At 36.6% G+C, this 19,750-nt stretch overlaps 1 protein-coding gene across 2 annotated transcripts in view; it reads right to left on the reverse strand.

Annotated features, from left to right (window-relative positions):
• Nucleotides 1-3,302: 3,302 nt before the first annotated feature.
• ZFAT (zinc finger and AT-hook domain containing) overlaps nt 3,303-19,750 on the reverse strand; it is an 87,616-nt gene continuing 71,168 nt past the window's right edge. For both annotated transcript variants that reach the window (XM_074557373.1, XM_074557376.1), the window contains exons 13-16: nt 19,301-19,419; nt 17,782-17,908; nt 15,572-15,702; nt 3,303-4,531 (exon numbers count right to left, since the gene is read on the reverse strand). In XM_074557373.1, coding sequence (XP_074413474.1) covers nt 4,292-4,531; nt 15,572-15,702; nt 17,782-17,908; nt 19,301-19,419 — 617 coding nt within the window. In that variant the 3' untranslated portion in view covers nt 3,303-4,291. The remainder of the gene's footprint in view (nt 4,532-15,571; nt 15,703-17,781; nt 17,909-19,300; nt 19,420-19,750) is intronic.

The raw sequence follows: 19,750 nt of genomic DNA on the forward strand, positions 1-19,750 counted from the left end.
TCTCATTTAAGATCCCATCAAAGCCTATCCCATCAATTCCTTCAGAGTGAGCTCTGACAAGCATCCTTGTTAGGTGTGGTTCTGAATATAAAAAAGGTCTTTTGTCACTTTTTCCTCTTTTCCTGTCATTAAATGCCCAGAAACCTGAGGTGGCAGAGAAACCTTTGAGGTCAGCTGTGCTGTTCTTCCCACCAGGCTTATTCCCAATGTCTGGCTGTATTTTACTCAGTGCAAAAACAAAGCTACTCAAGATGACCTTTAGGTATTACCTTACAGGCTAACAGATCGTCCCAACAGGGTGTTAATTCTGTTATATGACCTAGTATTTCTTTTCCTTGATGATTTTATTCCATGGTTTTGTTTGACACTGAGCTCTGCTCCTTCCCCTCTGGTGAAATCCTTGAACATTGCTGATCAGGGCACTTCACAGAATCTCAGAATGGGCCAGGCTGGAAAACACCCATTGGGTAACCTGGTTAAATCTCTCTGCTCCAGAAGGATCATCCCAGAGCACATGGCATGGAATAGGACCAGAGCTGGTATCAGTCACAGACACAGCATTTTTGTTCATCAGTGTTTATCAAGAGAGAAACATGCTCGTTTCCTTTCTCTTTTCAACCATTTTGAGGGTTGATGAGGTGGGGAACACAATGGACTTGAACAGAATATTTTGTCAGGCAAATATCAAAGATCTGTAATTTGCACTATCCTTTGAAATGTGTGGCACTGTTTTTAATCACTTAAAGCACAATAAAGGCAAGTTGAGAACAGGAACTCATGAAAGATCACCTTAATCACTTACCTGGTAGAACTATAGCAGGAATGGAAATGATACTGCATATTTATGTCCTAATAGCAAGTCTGATCCTCAGGATGAGCCAAAATACATCTCTGTGACTGAGTGAACATGAAAGTCTTCCCAGATTAAAGTTGCCCTCATTTCAAGGGAGAAAAAAGACAAATGGAGTAGAGCTGCTATTGATGGAAATAATGTCTGCTCTGATGGGAAAGCTGGAAATGCAAATTGAGAAGCTGTCAAGCCACGTGCAGCACCACTCAGTAACCTCACTGTCATTGTATCACAAAAGGGAACAGAACATCTGCAGTTCACTGCAGGATTACCATTACCCAAACAAGCCAAACTTTTGTTAATGATGCCATCTGCAAATGAGTTCATGTCACTCCCTGTTCAAACTTTGAGATACAGCTCAAACGTTACCTACAAATAGCAAAAATCATAATCTGGTGTAAAGAAATCCAACCATCAACACAAACCCAAATATAACCATCCCTAAACTATGACTTTGTGCACATCATCTGTTTCACAAAGCTCTGCTCTGTGAGTGCTGAGAGCAGTCATCCTTATTAACAGATCAAAAGAATTACAAAATAAAAATGAACCTTATTTTTTTTCAATACTGGCAGCAGAGTCCTCAAATGAATCTCACTGCTCTTACATTAATACAACTCTAGGTGTAGGCAAGACAAGACAGGCTTGCAGTCTCTTAGGGCATAAGATGCGTTGATAATTCTACCCCCATAAAAGATTGGGTGGGACTTGGGAAAGAAGTTCTCCCTGAGTGGTCAGTCTCAAACATTCAGTATATCTTTGTCCCAAGAGTTGGATTTTCACAAGGACCAGAAAGGTTAAACGTCCTAACTGGGTCAATTTCCTCATTTCCATTGACACTTCACTGAACCTTCTGTGATCAGACTCCTCCACAGGTGAAGAATTCAAGCCAAATATTGAGTCCTGAATTCCCCCACACACCAGATTTTCTGCCCACTTGGATCTTAAATAATTTGAACAATTGAATACCTTGCAGTATGATTTCTGCTACATTCTTCCTTTCTCTACTAGTTGTGCTGACAGGACTACTCATTCTTGAGATGCAAGAGGTTTTCTCCTGTGTTTTGGGTTTGGCTTGGTTTTTTTAAAATTTGTAAAGCACATGTCCATGTTGTGAGCTTATTGGAATGTGAAATAATTTTCCTTTATTAATATGGTGTAGTGCATATTCTATACAGCAGTGCTAAGATGATGTGTGGACAAAAAAATTTATAACTTTAGAAGAATTAAAAATATTAAAATGTTTTGAAAATCTGAATTGCATCAATGTCATTTCTGTAATCTTGTTGGAAAACGTACCGTTAAAAGCAACAACAATTTGTGCTGTTTAGGTCATGGGAGACAGAGCAGGGGAAAAAAGACCTGAATTGAAAAGTATTTTAATAATAAAAAAAAAAAGCAGAAAATACAGGTGTTTATGATTTAGTATAGGAAAATTTGATATAACTCACCAATTATATATCAAGCCTTAAGTTACATAGGTATGTATGGCTGTGATATACTAAAATTAAAACAAACAAAACTCCAAAACTTTGTCCAAATACAGTCACACCTCTTCCAGACAGAATTACTCAGTCTATCTGAAATAATGTACTTCAGAATTCTTGAGTGATGCACAGAAAAATATTTTTGTGTCCCCTTTTCAGGAAGGTTTTACACTAAGTTCACCACTGTTAGCACATGTGATCAAGAGGCTCTTCCAAATGGTTTTAACAGCAAATAGGCTGTTCCAATAAATTGTAAGTTTTTGAGACTGCTTTCTTCTTTTCTAGGTAACAGAAAGCATTGTTCTTATAAATCAACACTGAATTTCAACCAGTAATTACAAAAACACAGTTTCTTATGCAGATTAATCATACTGATACATTTGATGCATCAGTTTCTATCACATTACCAATGTTACCAAACATTTCACAGCTCATTCTTGCCAACTTTACTGAACACACAGAATCAACCCTGACACTTGTGACCAGCTCTGGTCAGTGACACAAAATGGCAACAAGGTCTCCACCTTGCAAACCCACCATCCCTGGGGCTCCTGGTGCACCCCCAGGATGAAACCAGAGCAAACAAAGCTGCCACCGAAGTCAAACAATTCTCATTTCTTTTCCATTAACAAATTTAAATTCCCTGTTGCCACAGCTAAGGGAGAAACTGTCACCACAGGTTTGCACTCTGATTTTGCCCAGCACCAAGAGAACCCAGCAGACTCAGAAGATGCTGACAAACCAACTCACTACATTGCATCCACTTAGTCAAAAGCTTTTTTCCACTTTTTTACCCACAATACCCAAAAATAGGTTAAATCACATTGAAAGGTCTGCCTTTATTTCATGGTGGTACTTTCTTGATAAGAGACTACTAACTGAAGGAATAACTTGTCAGAGTCAATGCACACCAGCACTTTTTAATTAGCTACAAAAGGGAAACCAACACTTAAGAAACTGAAGCATTAGAAGAAAACATTAGACAATTTTTTATTTATTAATAATTTTTATAGCTCAAATTGAAAAATATTAAACCAGAAACAATTCAAGATTCATGAAGAAAAATCTGGAACTATGTACATGCATAATTAAGAATATCTTGATTCTCATCAATATTTACTTAAGCTTTTTGTACAAATTTTTTCACACTGTCATATTTACAAGCATGTCTGTTTAAAACATATGAACATACATCTCTTATAGCATTTACAAATCTTTTGAATATATTTTTTTTTCTTAAAAACAAAAGAATATTTCCTTGATTTGACAGTTTTGGTTTCACCTTATGATACTAGACAGGTATTTATTCAGTGGGATGGAAACAGTTATCATTACTCAAATAGCTAAATAACAGTCATCCTACTGATACCCAGAATTATCACATATGGCTTTAAATACCTCCCAAACTCAAAGGATCATCTCACAGGTATAAACTACAGTCCATCTGTGGTGTGTTTCTAATTACATCTTGAGCCTTTGTTTGGGTTAGATCCACAACTCAGCAGACACTTTCTAAGCATGAACTCAGAGCTAAGAGGCCCTTTTAAATTACAGAAAAACAACTTTGCTTCCAGCCAAGTCAAGAACATATGAAGCATGTATAAAATGGGATGTATGGGCTTTTCCAGACACTCTAGCTACCTTTACAGATGGTTTTTACCATGGGATACCACAGTTTTGAACAGACAATATTTGTGTGAATTTACAGGAATCAAGTGAGAGATCTTCAAAGAAGGGGAAGAATACTTTTTCCTTAAAAGAATTTTCTAGGGAAAAAAATGTCTGAGAAAGTTTTGCACATAATACATCTAAGTTACTGATACAATCCAACCAATTAGATCACTTTACAAATCAACTGAAAATCCATCAGCTTGCTCACTTTTGGTTGGGGCAAAAAAACCCCAAACCTCTGGCTTTGGCAAATCAAGAAATCATCACATTTGAGCATTGCTCTCTAGAGCTCCTGCACTGATTCTTCCACAGCTTGCTCCTCCACAGGCTGCACAGCTTCCTGCACATAGACAATGAACTCTGAAGCCTCCCCACCCTGGGTGTAGACAGTGACTGTCTCGATGCCCTCCACCTCATCCGAGGACACCACCAGGTGATGCTGCTCCGCCAGTTCCACCGCCGCCTGCTGCAGCGTCTCCTGGATCATCAGCGCGTGCTTGGCTGCCGGCTCCTCTTCCTTCACCTGAGGGAGGACACAGGGGAGAGCTTACGGAATTTCACCTTGCCAACATGTACCTGCTGTTCTGATGATTAATGGAAATACAGCACACAAATTAGCAATCACACAGTTTGGAAAGAAAATGTCAGTTTTGCAGAAAATGCGAGCGTTTTTGATTAATGAGTGTGAAGCTAGGCAGAATAGTGAAAGCACCAACACAGCGTCTCAGTTCTGGGCACAAGAGAGCTGCAAAGTTTCAGGAACACTGGTCTTTAGAGACAGCTTTAATCTCTCAGCAGTCACTTATTCAAAACTGCTTTTATTTAAATAAATCTGAACTCAATTCCTCTAGTAGCACTGAGTTGAGAACCCATTCTAAACACCTACTGCACCCACCTTTCTCTTTCTCCCGGGTCAATGGCTGCTCTCAGAAGTGCAAATTACACTGCAAAGCTTAAGGGATTTTATTAGAAAAATGTGAAATATAAATATCACTGAAATAGGTTCCTAAGGCCTTCTGTTTGTGAGGCAGCAATGTTTACATTATTGAGAGTAACAGAAACAAGTGAAAAGAAAGGATTTTTTACTGAACATTTTTATTCTTGTCAAAATTTTAAAAAGCAACACAATCTGGTGTTGAATTCCAAATTCATACAAGTGCCTGTCAATTACTGAAATACAGTACATACTAGAATACAAAACCAAATCTTAATCTTCTAGCAGACCCATATAAAATTCCTATGCAAAGTACTCCAGACCAGTATAAATAAACCAGGAAAATGTAAAGTGATGTGGAAGAAATTCTCTGAAGTGTTAGTGATAAAATAAGCTACTTTTAAGGAGAGAATGGAACAGCAATTTTTCACTATGCAGGACATATGCAAAAGCATTTGTTAGGGGAAGGTGTCCCTACCCATGGCAGGAAGGTTGGAATGAGATGGTCTTTATAGTCCTTCTCAATCCAAACCATTCTAGGAATCCATGGTTCTGTTTGCTGGACCACAGTGTGCTCCTGCAGCACTGAACTCTGAAGTGGTCTTAGAAAGAAGATCACATGAAAGAAGAAGATCACATGAAAGAAGAAGACATGGTAGATTCTATGAAGTGTGGAATGTAAGTTACAGAAGTTAGAAAAGGACCAATTTTTTCTTTTTCGTTAGAAGCTGCCTCAAAAGTAAACAGCAGTGGCACAATCAAATTAAAGTAAATACAATTAAGATTATTAATGCTGTTTAAGAAGGGAGTGGGAACAGAAGGGAAGAACTACTGTGGAGGTTCCAAGGATCTGTCTGGTCCCTTGGAGACCAGCAAGAAGAAAAATAGACTCTATATGTTTGTTTTCCTGATGCTCTTTTCTCATTTATTTTTTTCCCTAAGCAACCATTATCTTTGTTATACAGTGACTTTGCTTCTGACTTTTCTATTTCATGTTTAAAATACCTGTCAGAAGATTTCAGAGACTCACAAGCCCCTTAAGACTTCACAGCACTCTGAACTTTCACTCAACTAATAAGGCTATAGAAAGCCTTTTCTTGAACAATAACAAGTATGTCCAGGTACTAAATTATTCAGAGGCCTCCAAGTCAGTATGGCTGTAATATACTAGTGAAATATATGTGGATTTTATCTGGTGAAAGATTTAACATCTAAAGGGAATCTGGCCATTGTCACTGACCTTAATGCAACAACACAGATGTACCCAGCAACGCCCACTCTGCCTTCATTGCACAGGATTCATTTTATAGGGATAAAAAATACAGGAGTGGAATGAAGTCCTTTTCACATTCTTTTATTAATTATATCTGAGTGTTTTATTTGAAATATACTTTAAACAGCTCCTGCTGAAGTTCAAGCTCAGCACCCTACACAAGGAGATGATGCTGGATGTTTTCTTGACACAGTAAAATTTGCAACCAGCTTCAGAGGAGCAATTTATGTTGTCTCAAAAGGCAGGTTGTCATAGAATCAAAGAATAATAGACTCAGAATGGTTTGGATTGACAGGGAACATGGAGATGATCAAGTTCCAACCCCTCTGCCATGGGGTCACCTCCCACTCCCTGTCCAGCCTGGCCTCCAACACTCCCAGGGATGGGGCATCCACAGCTTCTCTGGGCAATCTGTTCCCATCTCTCACTACCCTCTGACTAAAGATTTTCTTCCTAACATCTAATCTAAGTCTCTCCTTTTTGAGTTTATAAACCCTCCCCATCCCTTCCTTATCTGTCAAAAATCACTTGCTCTTTTTATAAGGCCCTTTCACCCCTCACTAATGGAAGCTTGAGCTTCTCTTTGAAAAGCAAGGAGCTAAATAATGAAAAAAACTATAGAACTGTAAACTTTTCTCTTGCTGCTCCTAATACACCCTTTTTATTTTTTAATTATTTAAGAAACCCTAAATCCTACTGAAAGCAACTGAGCTTTAGTGAATTCTTATCCCAAACTCCCTTTTCATAACTGTCCTCTCCTCTTTCCTGAGGGTTCTTGCTCCACTGTCAGCTCTGTGAAAGTTAAGGACATACACAAGATCTGCTAATGAGTATTGCAACAGGCCATGAAAAGTCTAATCACCATTGAATTCAGATAGGAAGCTGCAGTTAAAAATGTTAGATAATTAGAATCTCACAGCTTGTTATGAATCAGCTCACAATTACAGCCCTTGATGCTAGAGATGCTCAAACAAATACAGAAATAGGGGTGTCTAAAATGTGGCCCTATAATTATGCAATATACACTAATCCCTCTGGTTTTAGTGCACTACACATAACCCTCTGACAAAATGCCTCAGGCCAGAAAAATTACACTGCATTTGCTAAGAGCTGCAAGAATGCATAACACAGTATGAGGTGGATCTCACTGTTGTCACTCTAAATCAAAACCCATAAATAATTTTAAATATAGCTTTGTGAATGTACATAAATAATGAAGAGAGGAAAATAAATAAAGCATAGTTGACACAAAAATGAAACTAAAGCAGAATCTCATTCAATTCAATAGCAGCAATCTAATACTTATTCAGTTTTATATCCTTTGGAAATGAAAATGGCCAATAAAGAAAGTTAATTTAAACTCCCTACCTGACTTTATCGATGTGGGTTTATTATCCTTGTCATGCAGGGTAAAGAAAACTAATGCCTTTATTTCTGGTGTTTCTAGCTTCCAGTATCTTTTTTTGGACAGCTATCTGTAATCCTTTTAGTTTGACAAATCACCACATTATTTGGGATATTTACATTTCAAATCAGTTCAATGTTTACATGCTTCTGCTTGGTTTCTATTAGATTGTTCCACAGGGAATAATCTCAAAATGTTAATTTACATCCCTCAAATTGATGAAACAGTGGGACAGCTGCCATCTGAATGAACGAAGTCACCACACTCAATTCTCTTTATTGGCTTCTGAAATCTTTTGAAGAGCAGCATCCAAGACCTCTTTTCTGTTTGAGAGTCAGCTGAAAAGCATCTGTCTGCTTATCCTTCATTAAAGAATGCCAGCAAGGAGCTGAAGCCACACACAGCTGGCACATTAAATCAAGTCAGTACCTGCATAAATATTCTTTATTAACTAAATCTGTCTCTCACAAAAGCCAATGGGAATTTCACCACCATGTTTTCATAAGAAACTCAACATCTCTAAATTCCAAATGTTCTTAATTTACATGTCCAAAGACCATCCAAATACATGGAAGTATTCATTACAAATGGGTCTCTCTTAGAGGAATCTCTTTCTCTCAAAACAAGAAAGTATTTTTAAATTTGAAATAAATGAATTCAAGCCATTGAGGAAAACATACTTCTTTCCTTTCCTGAAAAGGAATAAGAAAAAATATTTGCAGTAAGATGCTAAAAGATTACCTTACTCTAGAGCTCATTTTGTGAAATACTGTTATATTTTACTTGAAGTCAGCAGGAGTTACAGGTCCATTGTGCTCAAAACAGTTTCGCTGGGCCTGTCCCCAAATCCTCAGTGGAATCTCTCTCTTGATTTCAGATTGAATGCTGCTTTTCAGTTCACCATGAAGCAGAAAAGTTAATCACAGAGATCTTTCAGATTTCCAAAACCTTACACTAGGCTGCAGATGCTCCTATTTATATCATAAAATATTAGTAAGAAAATATACAAAATATCTGCAGAAAGGATTTAAATGAAAGGAATACAGATCACAGAGAACACCTGGATATGTGATGTGTCAGCTTACATTGGTGCCCATAAGCTTTGTTCAGCATCATTTGAATAATTTCAACTCTTTCTCAGTTCTAGTTTACATACAGTTATATTGTGTGAAAAAGACACACAGAAAACTCTGAAATTTGATCATTTGAATCTCTATAATGAGCTACAAAACAAAGACAATCTGGTGCATAATGGTTTTGGAATAATAAGAGGCTTGAGTATGAAAGAGTTGCTTTGCATAAAATAAAAACAGCAAGGGAACAAACAAATCTTCATACTGTTGATGCAGATTTTTAAAATGTTATAGCAACTGGCTGGTTGAATATATCCCAACAGAGGGACTGTGGCTGGACATGGCTGGGTCACCCCACCTCCTTTTGAGGCAGAATGCCAACACTGCCATTGTTTTAGGAGCTCTAACAGGACAGTGATCTTGACTAAGATTTTATCTGTCCCTTACAGAGATGAGAACTCCTCAAAGGTTGAGGAAACAACCTCACTGCCCCATTTAAAACTTTCCATTGCTGTTACTGCCACAGGAAGCATCAGACTGCTCTGTGTTCTAAAGCAACTACAAAATTGACAATCAGCATGAACATAACTCCCTGTACTGGCAAATTTTCTAGATTGCCAGCAGCACCCATCATCACATCAGGACCAATCCAAGTAGACTGAAATACAAGGTGTGCTGCTGAAGCACAATGCTCAGCAGCCTCTGATGTGACAGCCATGCTAATAATAGGCATTTACTTTTGAAGATGTGCTATGCTATAAAATTCTTTTCTGCGATCTGCTTTGAGCTGATGTATAATCTTTGCTCTGCCTTCCTACTGCTGTCACTTTGAAGAAAATGACTTACCATGGTAGGTTTTTACTGGAGATCACAGAATAAAAGGATAAAAGCAACTAAAATAAAGGTTGAAGCACATGGAAATCCAATATTTTCTGGTTATCTTCTGATAGAGATCTGTTTAGTTATTGTAATAGCTGATATACTTATTCTCCAGAACACATTATGTCTAAGTTAAAAAAAGGTTACTGTCCTTTTCAGAAATAGATTTAACCTTTCACTTCAGTCTACAGAAGTAGTAAAAAACTTCAGTCTACAGAAGTAGTAAAAAACATCAGTTCTGTCTCATCTTTCTGAGTGGAAGGAAAAGAAAGATAATTCAGCAGCCAACTACTGCACTTTATTGTTAATATTTATGTAGCTTTGGATCAGGACCTGGATTGTATCCGCTATGCTACATGAAAAGAGTAGTTCATGCCCCAAAGGCCTTATAATTTCAGTATCATTTCAGTATAAAACAAGACAAAGTAAGCAGACCTAGAAAAGGGGAGGTGAGAGAGTAAAACATAAATGAGCCAGTGGTAGTTCAGTGTGCCAGGCATTGGTGTCAATATACAACAGCCTATTCACAGATAATTGCTGCCATCATATTCTTGACAAGTAATTGAGAGAAGACAATGAGGTACAAATTGCTCCTCATTAAAAATCCACACAACAAAGCACAATATGGAAACATTAGAAAATTGTTTGAAAAAAGTAATAAGCTAAATCTTCTTGGACTGAGCAAAGGTAGGAGACAAAATCTTTACAGCTAAAGAGAAATGGGACTCTAAGTCAGAAAGGAGTAAAAAATTCAGGAAAGGAAAACAAGATTTTGTTTGATGTGGCATAAAAAGGAACATCAAGTAAACAGAATAAGAGAAGGCAATGACAAAAGAGGAGAGAAAGTAATCTTTGAGGTTTTTTCTGAAAGAATACAAAAGGGATAAAACATAAGCTCTGAATGTCAGAAAAAAGATTATCAGAGTTAACTGAAGCATAAAATAATGATGGCTTGGGCAACCATTGTAGCTAAAAGGTTGAAATGAGAAACCATAGGGGAGTCATCATTCAAAACAAATTGGCACCATTTAGGTATTCACCTGCAGCAAGGCCCAAGAATGTTCCTGAGGAGGAAATCAGTTCTGTGGCTTGAAAAATAGAAAAGACATCCCACAGAGTTGAGAAATAAAGTGAACTTCTGATGAACAAGTGTGCAGAAAGGCTGACGTAATCACCTTATAATAATAATGACTAGTGATTAACACAAACTTCTCAGCCATCTTCAGAGTGAGCTATAAGTGATGGTTCTAGAGCACACAAACCCAGTGCAGTACCACAGGCCTAAGAAAAAATAAATTACCAGCAGATTTGTCCATCACTATCTAAACCCCGAAAAACAGATAACATGCAACTAAATTTAACTGGTTACTACAATACATAGCAATGTAAACCTTTGGTTTGCAATCCAAAATTCTACTGCTCTGTAGCAGTAATCTGATGGAAAAAAAAACCCTCATATTTGGATAGAGAACCCTACATGCATTCAACTCTGCATCAAAGAGATCAAATACAAGAAATAAACTGCATTTATGAAAAAAATAAATGAATTAAATCAGGTAGCATATTGCTGCCATTAAACATTCCTGCTAACAAACACTAGTAATGGAAGAGCAACAACTAGAAGAGAAACTAGAGCTGAGGGACACAGACCAAGAAGAGGAAACACTTCTGATGCTCTGGTCAATGCAGTGAGGGATTCAGGAACTAAGCTTTTAAGGGTATTCTTCATTTATTGTGAAACCAAGTATATGCACTTTGAATATTGTTTCCTTGGAGAGTTACTTACAGCACTACACACTAAAAGAATCTCCTCTGCAAAAATACCATATGAGGGCTGTTCATTTCTCAGGGTGATGTTTCCTCACAAGAAACTCAGTATTTAAATCAAACACATGTTTAACTTGGAAGAAACTTTTTTATGGAGCAATTAATATCCTTGTCTGATGTACATTCTAACAGAAAGAAACAACTGAACATCAAGGGAGTTTGTAGTGAAACACTATCTCTATTCTAGTTAACACACAGATTTTGTGTGAAAAACCAGTCTTTGAACATAGGCCTGTGGAGACTGTAAATCAAGAGAGGGTGATGCTTGGCATGTAAGCCAGGAAAACAGTCCACCCTTATAAATAATGGATTGAACGGCCTCTTCTAGCAAAATAAACAAAAAAACCCAAATGAATCAATCTCCACCCTAAAGCACAAGGGCAAAAGTACATCTGTAACAGGACACAGAGAGTGGAATGTGCAGAAAGGGAAGTCTCCTGTTTTACCCTTCCAGTCCCTTCACCTTCCCATGTGCTGTTCCCACCAAACTCCTTTCTCCACAGTCTCTTGCCTGTATTCACCATCCACTATAAAGAGTATTTCCTGGCTTTTCTAAGCATTTATTAACCTCTTTTCTAGCTGTTCTTCAAACTCAGCACTCTGTCCTCTCTCCTTTTCCCCACCTTGCTAATTTTTTCACCTTTAAGCAGAGCAGAACAACTCAAATGTCCTGCCATGAAGAAATATCTTCATCAGCTCTTTGGCAGAGAGATCCAGAGCGGATCCGTAGTAACTGAACAAGGATGGACTTCTCCTGCCATGCTGTGATCAAACCTTCAAAGGGGATTTTTGCCACTCTCAGATCATATCGGTAAAACTTGACATTACTAACTTTTTTCCCTCAGGCATTTGATGAGATATTTATATTACACTTCTTGGCAGTTGCATATTTTTAGAGCTCACACAACTGGATTTATCCCAAATTAGAAAAAATTTAACTCTGATAACAGAGTGGTATACTGACTCACAGGCAAAATTAAGATAAAATAATTTCAGGCTCCAGACAAAACCATGGAAAGGTCTCATACGCATGATACTAACAGAGCCAACAATGGTTCTTATTTACCAAACATAATCCAAGATAAGCAGGGCTAACTGTGCATTTTTGGGGTCTAAAATCATAAGTTGAATCCCATTTCTGGCTAGAATTGGTTACTGCTACATTGTCAAAGCCTTTTCTTTAATATAATCATTCATATAAACAATAAATAAAAAGTTTCCTAAGTCAGAACTGAAATTTTGTTCTAGACATGCAATTCAGGAGCTGTAAAGGACAATCTGATCTTGATTTCACCTCCAGTATAATGTGTATTTATAATTTAGTGTACTTGCATTAAGATTACAGTACAGAACAGTAATTTAACAGGAGAATGCCTCAAACATGGTTTCCTTTATGTCCTGTGACCTAGTAGAAAACAATTTTAAAATTACACCATTTAGACCTAATTAATATACCAGATATCTTCCAAGATGCTGAAAAGGACTTAGGGATAAATACAGAGTTTTTTTCTGGAGGCAAAATTCTTGCATTAACCTGAAGCTCTACAAGCACAGCACACTGAAGGGATGTGAGCACACAGGTTAGGGAATTGCCAAAGCATGAGCATAGCAGCATTACTGAGAGATACAGCTGGATTTATACAAGATTTTAAGGATAAAGTGTAAATGGGAATTTTATGAGTTTTATAATTTTATGAATTTTCTAAGGACAGCTGTGGGAGAAATAAATTTCCAGGGAGAAAAGGGGAGACAAAAATAGAACACTATAGTGTAACAGCAAAAAGAAAAAAAATCCTTCTGAAACATTCTAGTAGTTTAGAATGAGAAGAAATTTCTTGGTGCAAATAGAGAAATATGAAGCAAACTTGCAAGGGCTAGCTAGAAATGAGATTTGAAAGTAAGAACTGATATAAGAAATGGGTAATGTATGTCCTTAGAGAAAAAGAAAGAAAGAAAGAAACAAACAGCATAAAAATCAGGACAACTACAATAAATGTTGTTAAGGAAAGAAAAAATGGACTCAAGCTGCTAAGCAAGGACTCTGTGAGGCCATTAAAGAGCAGGAGTGGAAATTCAGTGACAGATGATGTTGAGAGACTGCTGACACCCTGAATGAATTCTTTGTCTCTCAATCCACAAGAGAAGCTGAAGGTCACAGAAGAAAGTATGGAATACATTTTCCAGTAGGAAAGTGAAATATGAACATATCTAAAGGTCACTTCAAGGTTAACAATTAGGAACCTATGATAATTAAAACCCAACCAAGCCATAGCTACAAATGAGGGATATCCCACAGAAAGCAACTCAGCATTGAAGAAAAAAAAAACCTGACAGTTTCTAATAGGGGAGGATTAAAGTCAAGCTAATAACATTCCCTCAGATTAAAATTGGGTGTGCCTAAAACTCTGGAGCAATTTTCTGGTTGGAAGACAAGAGCTGGAAAGTAACTACAGCTGTATAACAGACCAGACTATGATAAAAAACCAATTTCTATAGAAAATTAAAAGAAAAAAGAAAATTAAAAGAAAAAAGAAAAAAGAAAAAGAAAATTAAAAGAAAAAGAGAAAAAAACAAAAAGAAAAATTTTAAAAACGTAGAAGATTCTAAAGGGAGGGGGATAGCAGGGCATAAAAAGTAAAGTTAGAAAGAGATTCTGTGCTCTGAGAATTCAATATTTCATTTAATACAGTAGTGGTGCTTGTAAGAGTTTGATATCACTGAGAGTCACTGATGTATACAGGGAAAAAGAAGTGATTAAGGCTTAGCAGTCTGCAAACTCAAAAGGCTAGAAATATGGATTGAAAAGTGAAGAAGAAAATTAATTTGGAATAGAAGTATTTACTTAGAAAAAGTTACCAGTAAATTCAGAGTGTCCAACAAAGAAGTCAATAGATTTTATGATGACTCAGATATTGATCAGTTAATACCTGTATATTTAAACTTTAACACTCAGATATCACAACATTCTCTAGGCAGCTCTCCTTCAGCAGCCACTTTCTCCTATACCTTTAGTACAACAGCCTCAAAAGATGAATTTCTTTAGGGAAGAACTAATTTCAATGATATTGACAAGCCCCAATGTCTAATACTGCATTCAACCCCTAAACAGGTCATCTCTATAGCACAGCAGGCATGTTGGTAGTGGCTGTACTATAAAAGTTGTTTGTTGTATGAAACTTGCACATAATTGGACCACATTGTCTCTTCTCTTTAATGACTGAATTTAGTTTTCAAGTTTGGGTATGTTATGCTACAAAAAAGCCCTAAACTCCTACATAGTTTCTACTCAAAATACCTGTTAAGTATTGCAAAGGAACATCTGAAAATGCTCTGACTTCAAATTCTGCCTTGTCTTTGTGACATTTGGGCAGCAAGCTTAGGAATTATCCAAGTACTTCACAGACCATGAACTTCACACTTCTGTGGAGCTCTCATGAACTCAATGTTCAAAACACTACAAAAAATGCTGAACTCAAAAGTTCGTTTCAGCACTCAGAATAATCAGTACTGGTTCATTTAAATAAAAAGAGTTACTTAAACTCTTTGGGAAGTTAAAGCTTCTCATGTACTTTCCTTTCCTCACCTGTCAACCACTGAGTGCAGAGACCCCAGTGAATCAGTGGGGAAAGGGATAAGCAAAGAGCTGTGCTGAAAGAGAAGGAATAGTTTAAAGAACACTGAGAGGAGAATGAAAAATGGAAATTAGCAGACACCTGTGAGGAGGAAATACTGAGTAAAAGCCTTGATGTTTGAACCCAATAGGCACCTCAAATTAAAATTATTTCCTTTTGCTTGCTGCACCAAGGACCACCTGAATCTTTTAGATGACAATGGCATTAAGTGTCTGCACAAAATATAAGTATGTCATTTTATAAAACCTGAAAACACCTGCTAAAAAAAAGTTGTATTTTCACACACATATCTACATACACATACAGGTGTATTTATTCATTCATATTTTATATATACACAAAACTATATATACTTTTAGATCTATAAAGATATATGTGTATATATGTATAAACATGCACACAACACCTGGTGAAAATCAGGAAAAATTCTCAATGTATCTTGAATGATCATTTAAAATTTTTCCCTTGCCAAGTAACACCCATTTCAGTGAATATATGAAAATTGAATGTGTCTGGTTTAGAGAAGAAAGGAGCTCTCACCTGCTTCACCACTGTCACCGTGCCAGGTGCCATGGTAACGACAGAAGCCACGGCGGTGGCATCGTGGGACTCTGAACCCAACTCAATGATCTGCTGCAGGATGTTTACAGCTGCTGGATCCAGTCTTTCACCTTATCAAAAAGACAGCAGCCATAAGATCATCACAGGAGAACAGTTCTGAGGCTGTGTGAATCAAACAGCACAGCCTTGACTTGCAGTGCTGTTGGTATAATTCAAAAAGCTCAATAATGTGACAGATCTATGGCAGGGAAGTATTCACAAAATAAATTTGCCCAGGGAATGCATGAGTCAGCAAGTGCAGCCACACTGATCACTTCTGTGCCTATTTGAAAGAGATCTAAAAGAGTACATTGAATAAAGAAACAAGAGCCACAAGTCATAGCAGGAACTGCAAATTAGGAAGCTGCAGGAGTTTAAAAATCCAAATGTGCATTTACCAGACATTCACCTTACACAGAACCTGTTTGCATACCTATTCAGCCATAACAGCCTTTTGGTATTTTAGAAACCTGTGTTTACCCTCTGTCTGGTCCTCTGCAGTACCCCTCAACCTAAATGAAGTAGTTTTATCTCTAAGCTGCTGAAGGAAAAGGTTAATTGCTTGGGAAAACTCATACTGATCACTTTATAAACACTGGATCAGAACATGTCTGTCCTTTTTAAAAAAAATTCTCTGGTGTGTGCAGCCCTGCCAAAGAAAAGGGATATTTACAAAAAAGCCCAAACAAAATAGTTGTACTCTCACTTCTCACAAGGTATGAAAGACCTGAATGTGGAAAAATGATTTTTGTTATGCAGGAACACAAATTCCCACCAATGGCCCACCATTCCTACATGCCCACTGTCAGCATGAGGGAGATGTCAGACAGGGAAAGAAACTGTCTGACATGTAAAGCTGCCTTATATTTGCTTTAATTACTGTCAGAGACAGAAAAAAGATAGAAAATAGAATAAATCTAATTTCCTAACTTAAACTCTTTTAAGTTTAGGTTGATACTGTGATAGTATAGGCAATCTAGGTCAGATAATTTAACTTCAAATATGTTGTAGTGTGTTCGCTGCACAAATAGAAAAATAGCTAAATTTTGTTATTTATGTAAGAAACAAATGTATCTGAGTACTGAAAAAGGTTTGCTTGCTTTGGGGTTTTTTTAACTATAAAACTGCCTTTAGACAAGATACTACTGGTTTTATACTAAGAGGGAATATGCTGAAAGAGTACCTGAAGTTGGATGCTCTAAAAAGAAGATTATTCAAAAAATTATAGCTTCATGCTTAAAATAAAGACTACAGTACATTCCATGAAAATATTTATTTTAATTTAGATATGAAGAAGTTTTAAAAAGGTTCTCAAGAAGTTTTCACTTATTTAGTATCTCAACTCATTAAACTAATATACAGAAACTGGCAGTAATGTAATTTAATTGCAACATGTTTGGAAAATCCATAAAAACGGAGAGTTTTTGACATGTATCTCTATTGTGAACTATAAAGACTACCATGATAAACAATTGTAAAATGCTGTTCATAACCAGGACATTTATTTATATGTTTAAAAAAAAATTAAAAAAACCACCTAGGAATGCCTACTCTAGTCTGTTGTTTTTACACTCTCAGAAATCTGGCCTTTTTTTTCTTTTCTCCTGGCTTTTGTTATTTATCACTTGGCAGACATTATCTAATACTACTCTTTTCCTTCTCAATCTGATACAGAATAGCTCACTTAATTTTGTGTACCACCAAAATTGAGATTGTTAGTGCTGCCTTGGGAACATGGTAAATGAGCTATTCCACCATGTCAGTCCTGCAGTCTTGCTGACTAAAGCCAGAGGGAGAAAAATAATAGCCAGAGAATTGTCATTAGATACACACCATCTACTCTGCCAAGATAGCTTATTTCACAGCATATTTAATAATATAGGCAGGAAATTCCACACAGCTAATAATAAAGTGCAAAACAGGCAGTGATAAGTATTAATGACTTCAGGATATAGGAATTCATAATGAATTATAATTTTTAATTTATACTTAAAGAAAATATAACTCCCCGGAAGTAAGTTCTGGATGACTTGTTTCAAAATTTTTAATAGGAGATTACAGGAGGCTGTATATTGTACACTCAAAATAATTTTATATTTTGGAAAATAAAAGGTGTATTTGTGTTCCAACCTAGGAAAAAGGTAACTTACTGTTCTCAGAAGTGTATCTGAGGTTCTGTAATGCAGCCACAGCAGCTTGAGTGCCTTGAACATCTTCTCCACCCTCTGTTATATGGAGATACTGAGTGGATGCTTCTTCAGAAACCTCAGCAGTCAACTTGGAAACAAAGCCAAGGCATGAATAATCTCATTTTAGTGATTTAACAGCAACAAGGAATGAGTTTGGACAACAAATACTGTAACAAGAGCTATAGTGGGTGAAACAGAATTCAAGAAGAGTGTTACATGGGAGACAGGATAATCATCCCACAGTGTTCTTCTGGATTCTAATTCAAAGGTTGCTTTAAGGATGCAAAGTTATCTTGACCTTATTTTTGTTGCACAGTTATCTTAAACTAACAACAGACTTGTACTGTACCAGGGTTTAGCAAAAACCTTTTGAGCAAAACGAATTTATATTGTATATATGCTAAAACACTTCAGAAACTTGAAAAAAATGGCATTTTGTTTCAGAAAAGTTATTCTTTCCATAAACTATGTTTTTTTTTTAAGACAACCTGTCAATATCTATTCCTGCTCTGATGGGACTCTTTTTTTATAGCCAATTCCGCAACAGAGTCATTCTTGCACCCAGGATGTCCCCTTATTTTTCCAGCTTTGGGCAGCTACAGGGAAAGTGCAGAGATAATAATTTGGAATATGGATAAAGGACTTTGAAGGGTTACATTTTAAAATGCTTGTCCTACTTCTTTGAACAGCTGTCCAAATAGAACCTACTCCAGTGTTTTCCAAAGACTTATCCTTCTGTGTGTGGATACTCAGTAACTGTTAGACAAGACCTGCAGGTCAGCTCTTCCAAATCGGGCATTAGATTTGTGATGGGGGCCAGACTGAAATTTAGCAGAAGAGGCCTAAAACAGCTGCAGTTGATTCCTGGCTTTTTCCTCTCACTAGATATCAAAATCAGCCTGCTTGGGGAGTGGAAGACACTCCTCTGGCCAACCATAATTTTTTAATAAAAGTGTCTAAATCTGTGGTTTTCTCATCGATTCTGCATCTCCAGGACTGAAGCTGAAAACACAGAGCATATCATAGAAGACTTACTCTACATAACATTATATTTTTTTCAGCTGGTCAATTAAAAAATTCAGTTTTCTAGATTCTAGCCTTCTCTGGACCAAGACATAAGCTTTTTTCTGCAGCTTTGCTCATCTTACAGTTACCACCAGTGAATATTCAGCATACTACAAAATGCAGGACGTTTTTAAATTTCTCTTTTTTTTAATAAAGCTTTCACCCTTTCTGCTGAAAACAGAGGACTAGAAGCATAAAATGCAAAAATAAGCATTTACAAGGTTGTTAACCCTACCATATATTAAAATTTAACATACATAGAAGACCTGCATTCAAGCAAAGATAAGATCCCACAACTTTCTGATGTTATATAAAGTCAGAGCCACATTTTTTCACACTTCTTATTTTTATCCTTACTTTTCTCCCCAGAATTTAAAAAAATTTAAGGGTCAAAGCCATTGTTATTTTGCTTTACCTCCCATTTGGTCTCCCCATCATTCTCCACCAACTTCATTCCATGCTTGTTTTTAAGATGTCTGTTGAACTCCCATTTTGTACCATACACAAAGCTGCAAACAGGACATTTAATGCCACCTACAAGAAAACACAAATAAATTATTTGAGTTATTTTCATATAAATTCTTTCTCAACACAGGAACAACCTGCTTAATTTGTTCCCATGTCAATCAAGCCATGTAATTGTAAAATGCTTTCTTTTAGCCATTTGTCCAATGTGAAATATGTTAATATTTAACATACACATCAGTGGCATACTTTAGTAATATTTTTAAATGTGCCTTCTCTAATACAGCTGTTCTAGTTTTCCCAAGTTTCAAAACATTGGGTTTTTTTTCATTAGCAAAGTAAACTAGAAGGCATTAACAATGAAATATTCTCTTTACCCAAATATCTTTGTTCTTGAGGT

Source organism: Zonotrichia albicollis, chromosome 1 (genome assembly GCF_047830755.1).
Source record: "Zonotrichia albicollis isolate bZonAlb1 chromosome 1, bZonAlb1.hap1, whole genome shotgun sequence".
Classification (NCBI taxonomy): Eukaryota; Metazoa; Chordata; class Aves; order Passeriformes; family Passerellidae; genus Zonotrichia; species Zonotrichia albicollis.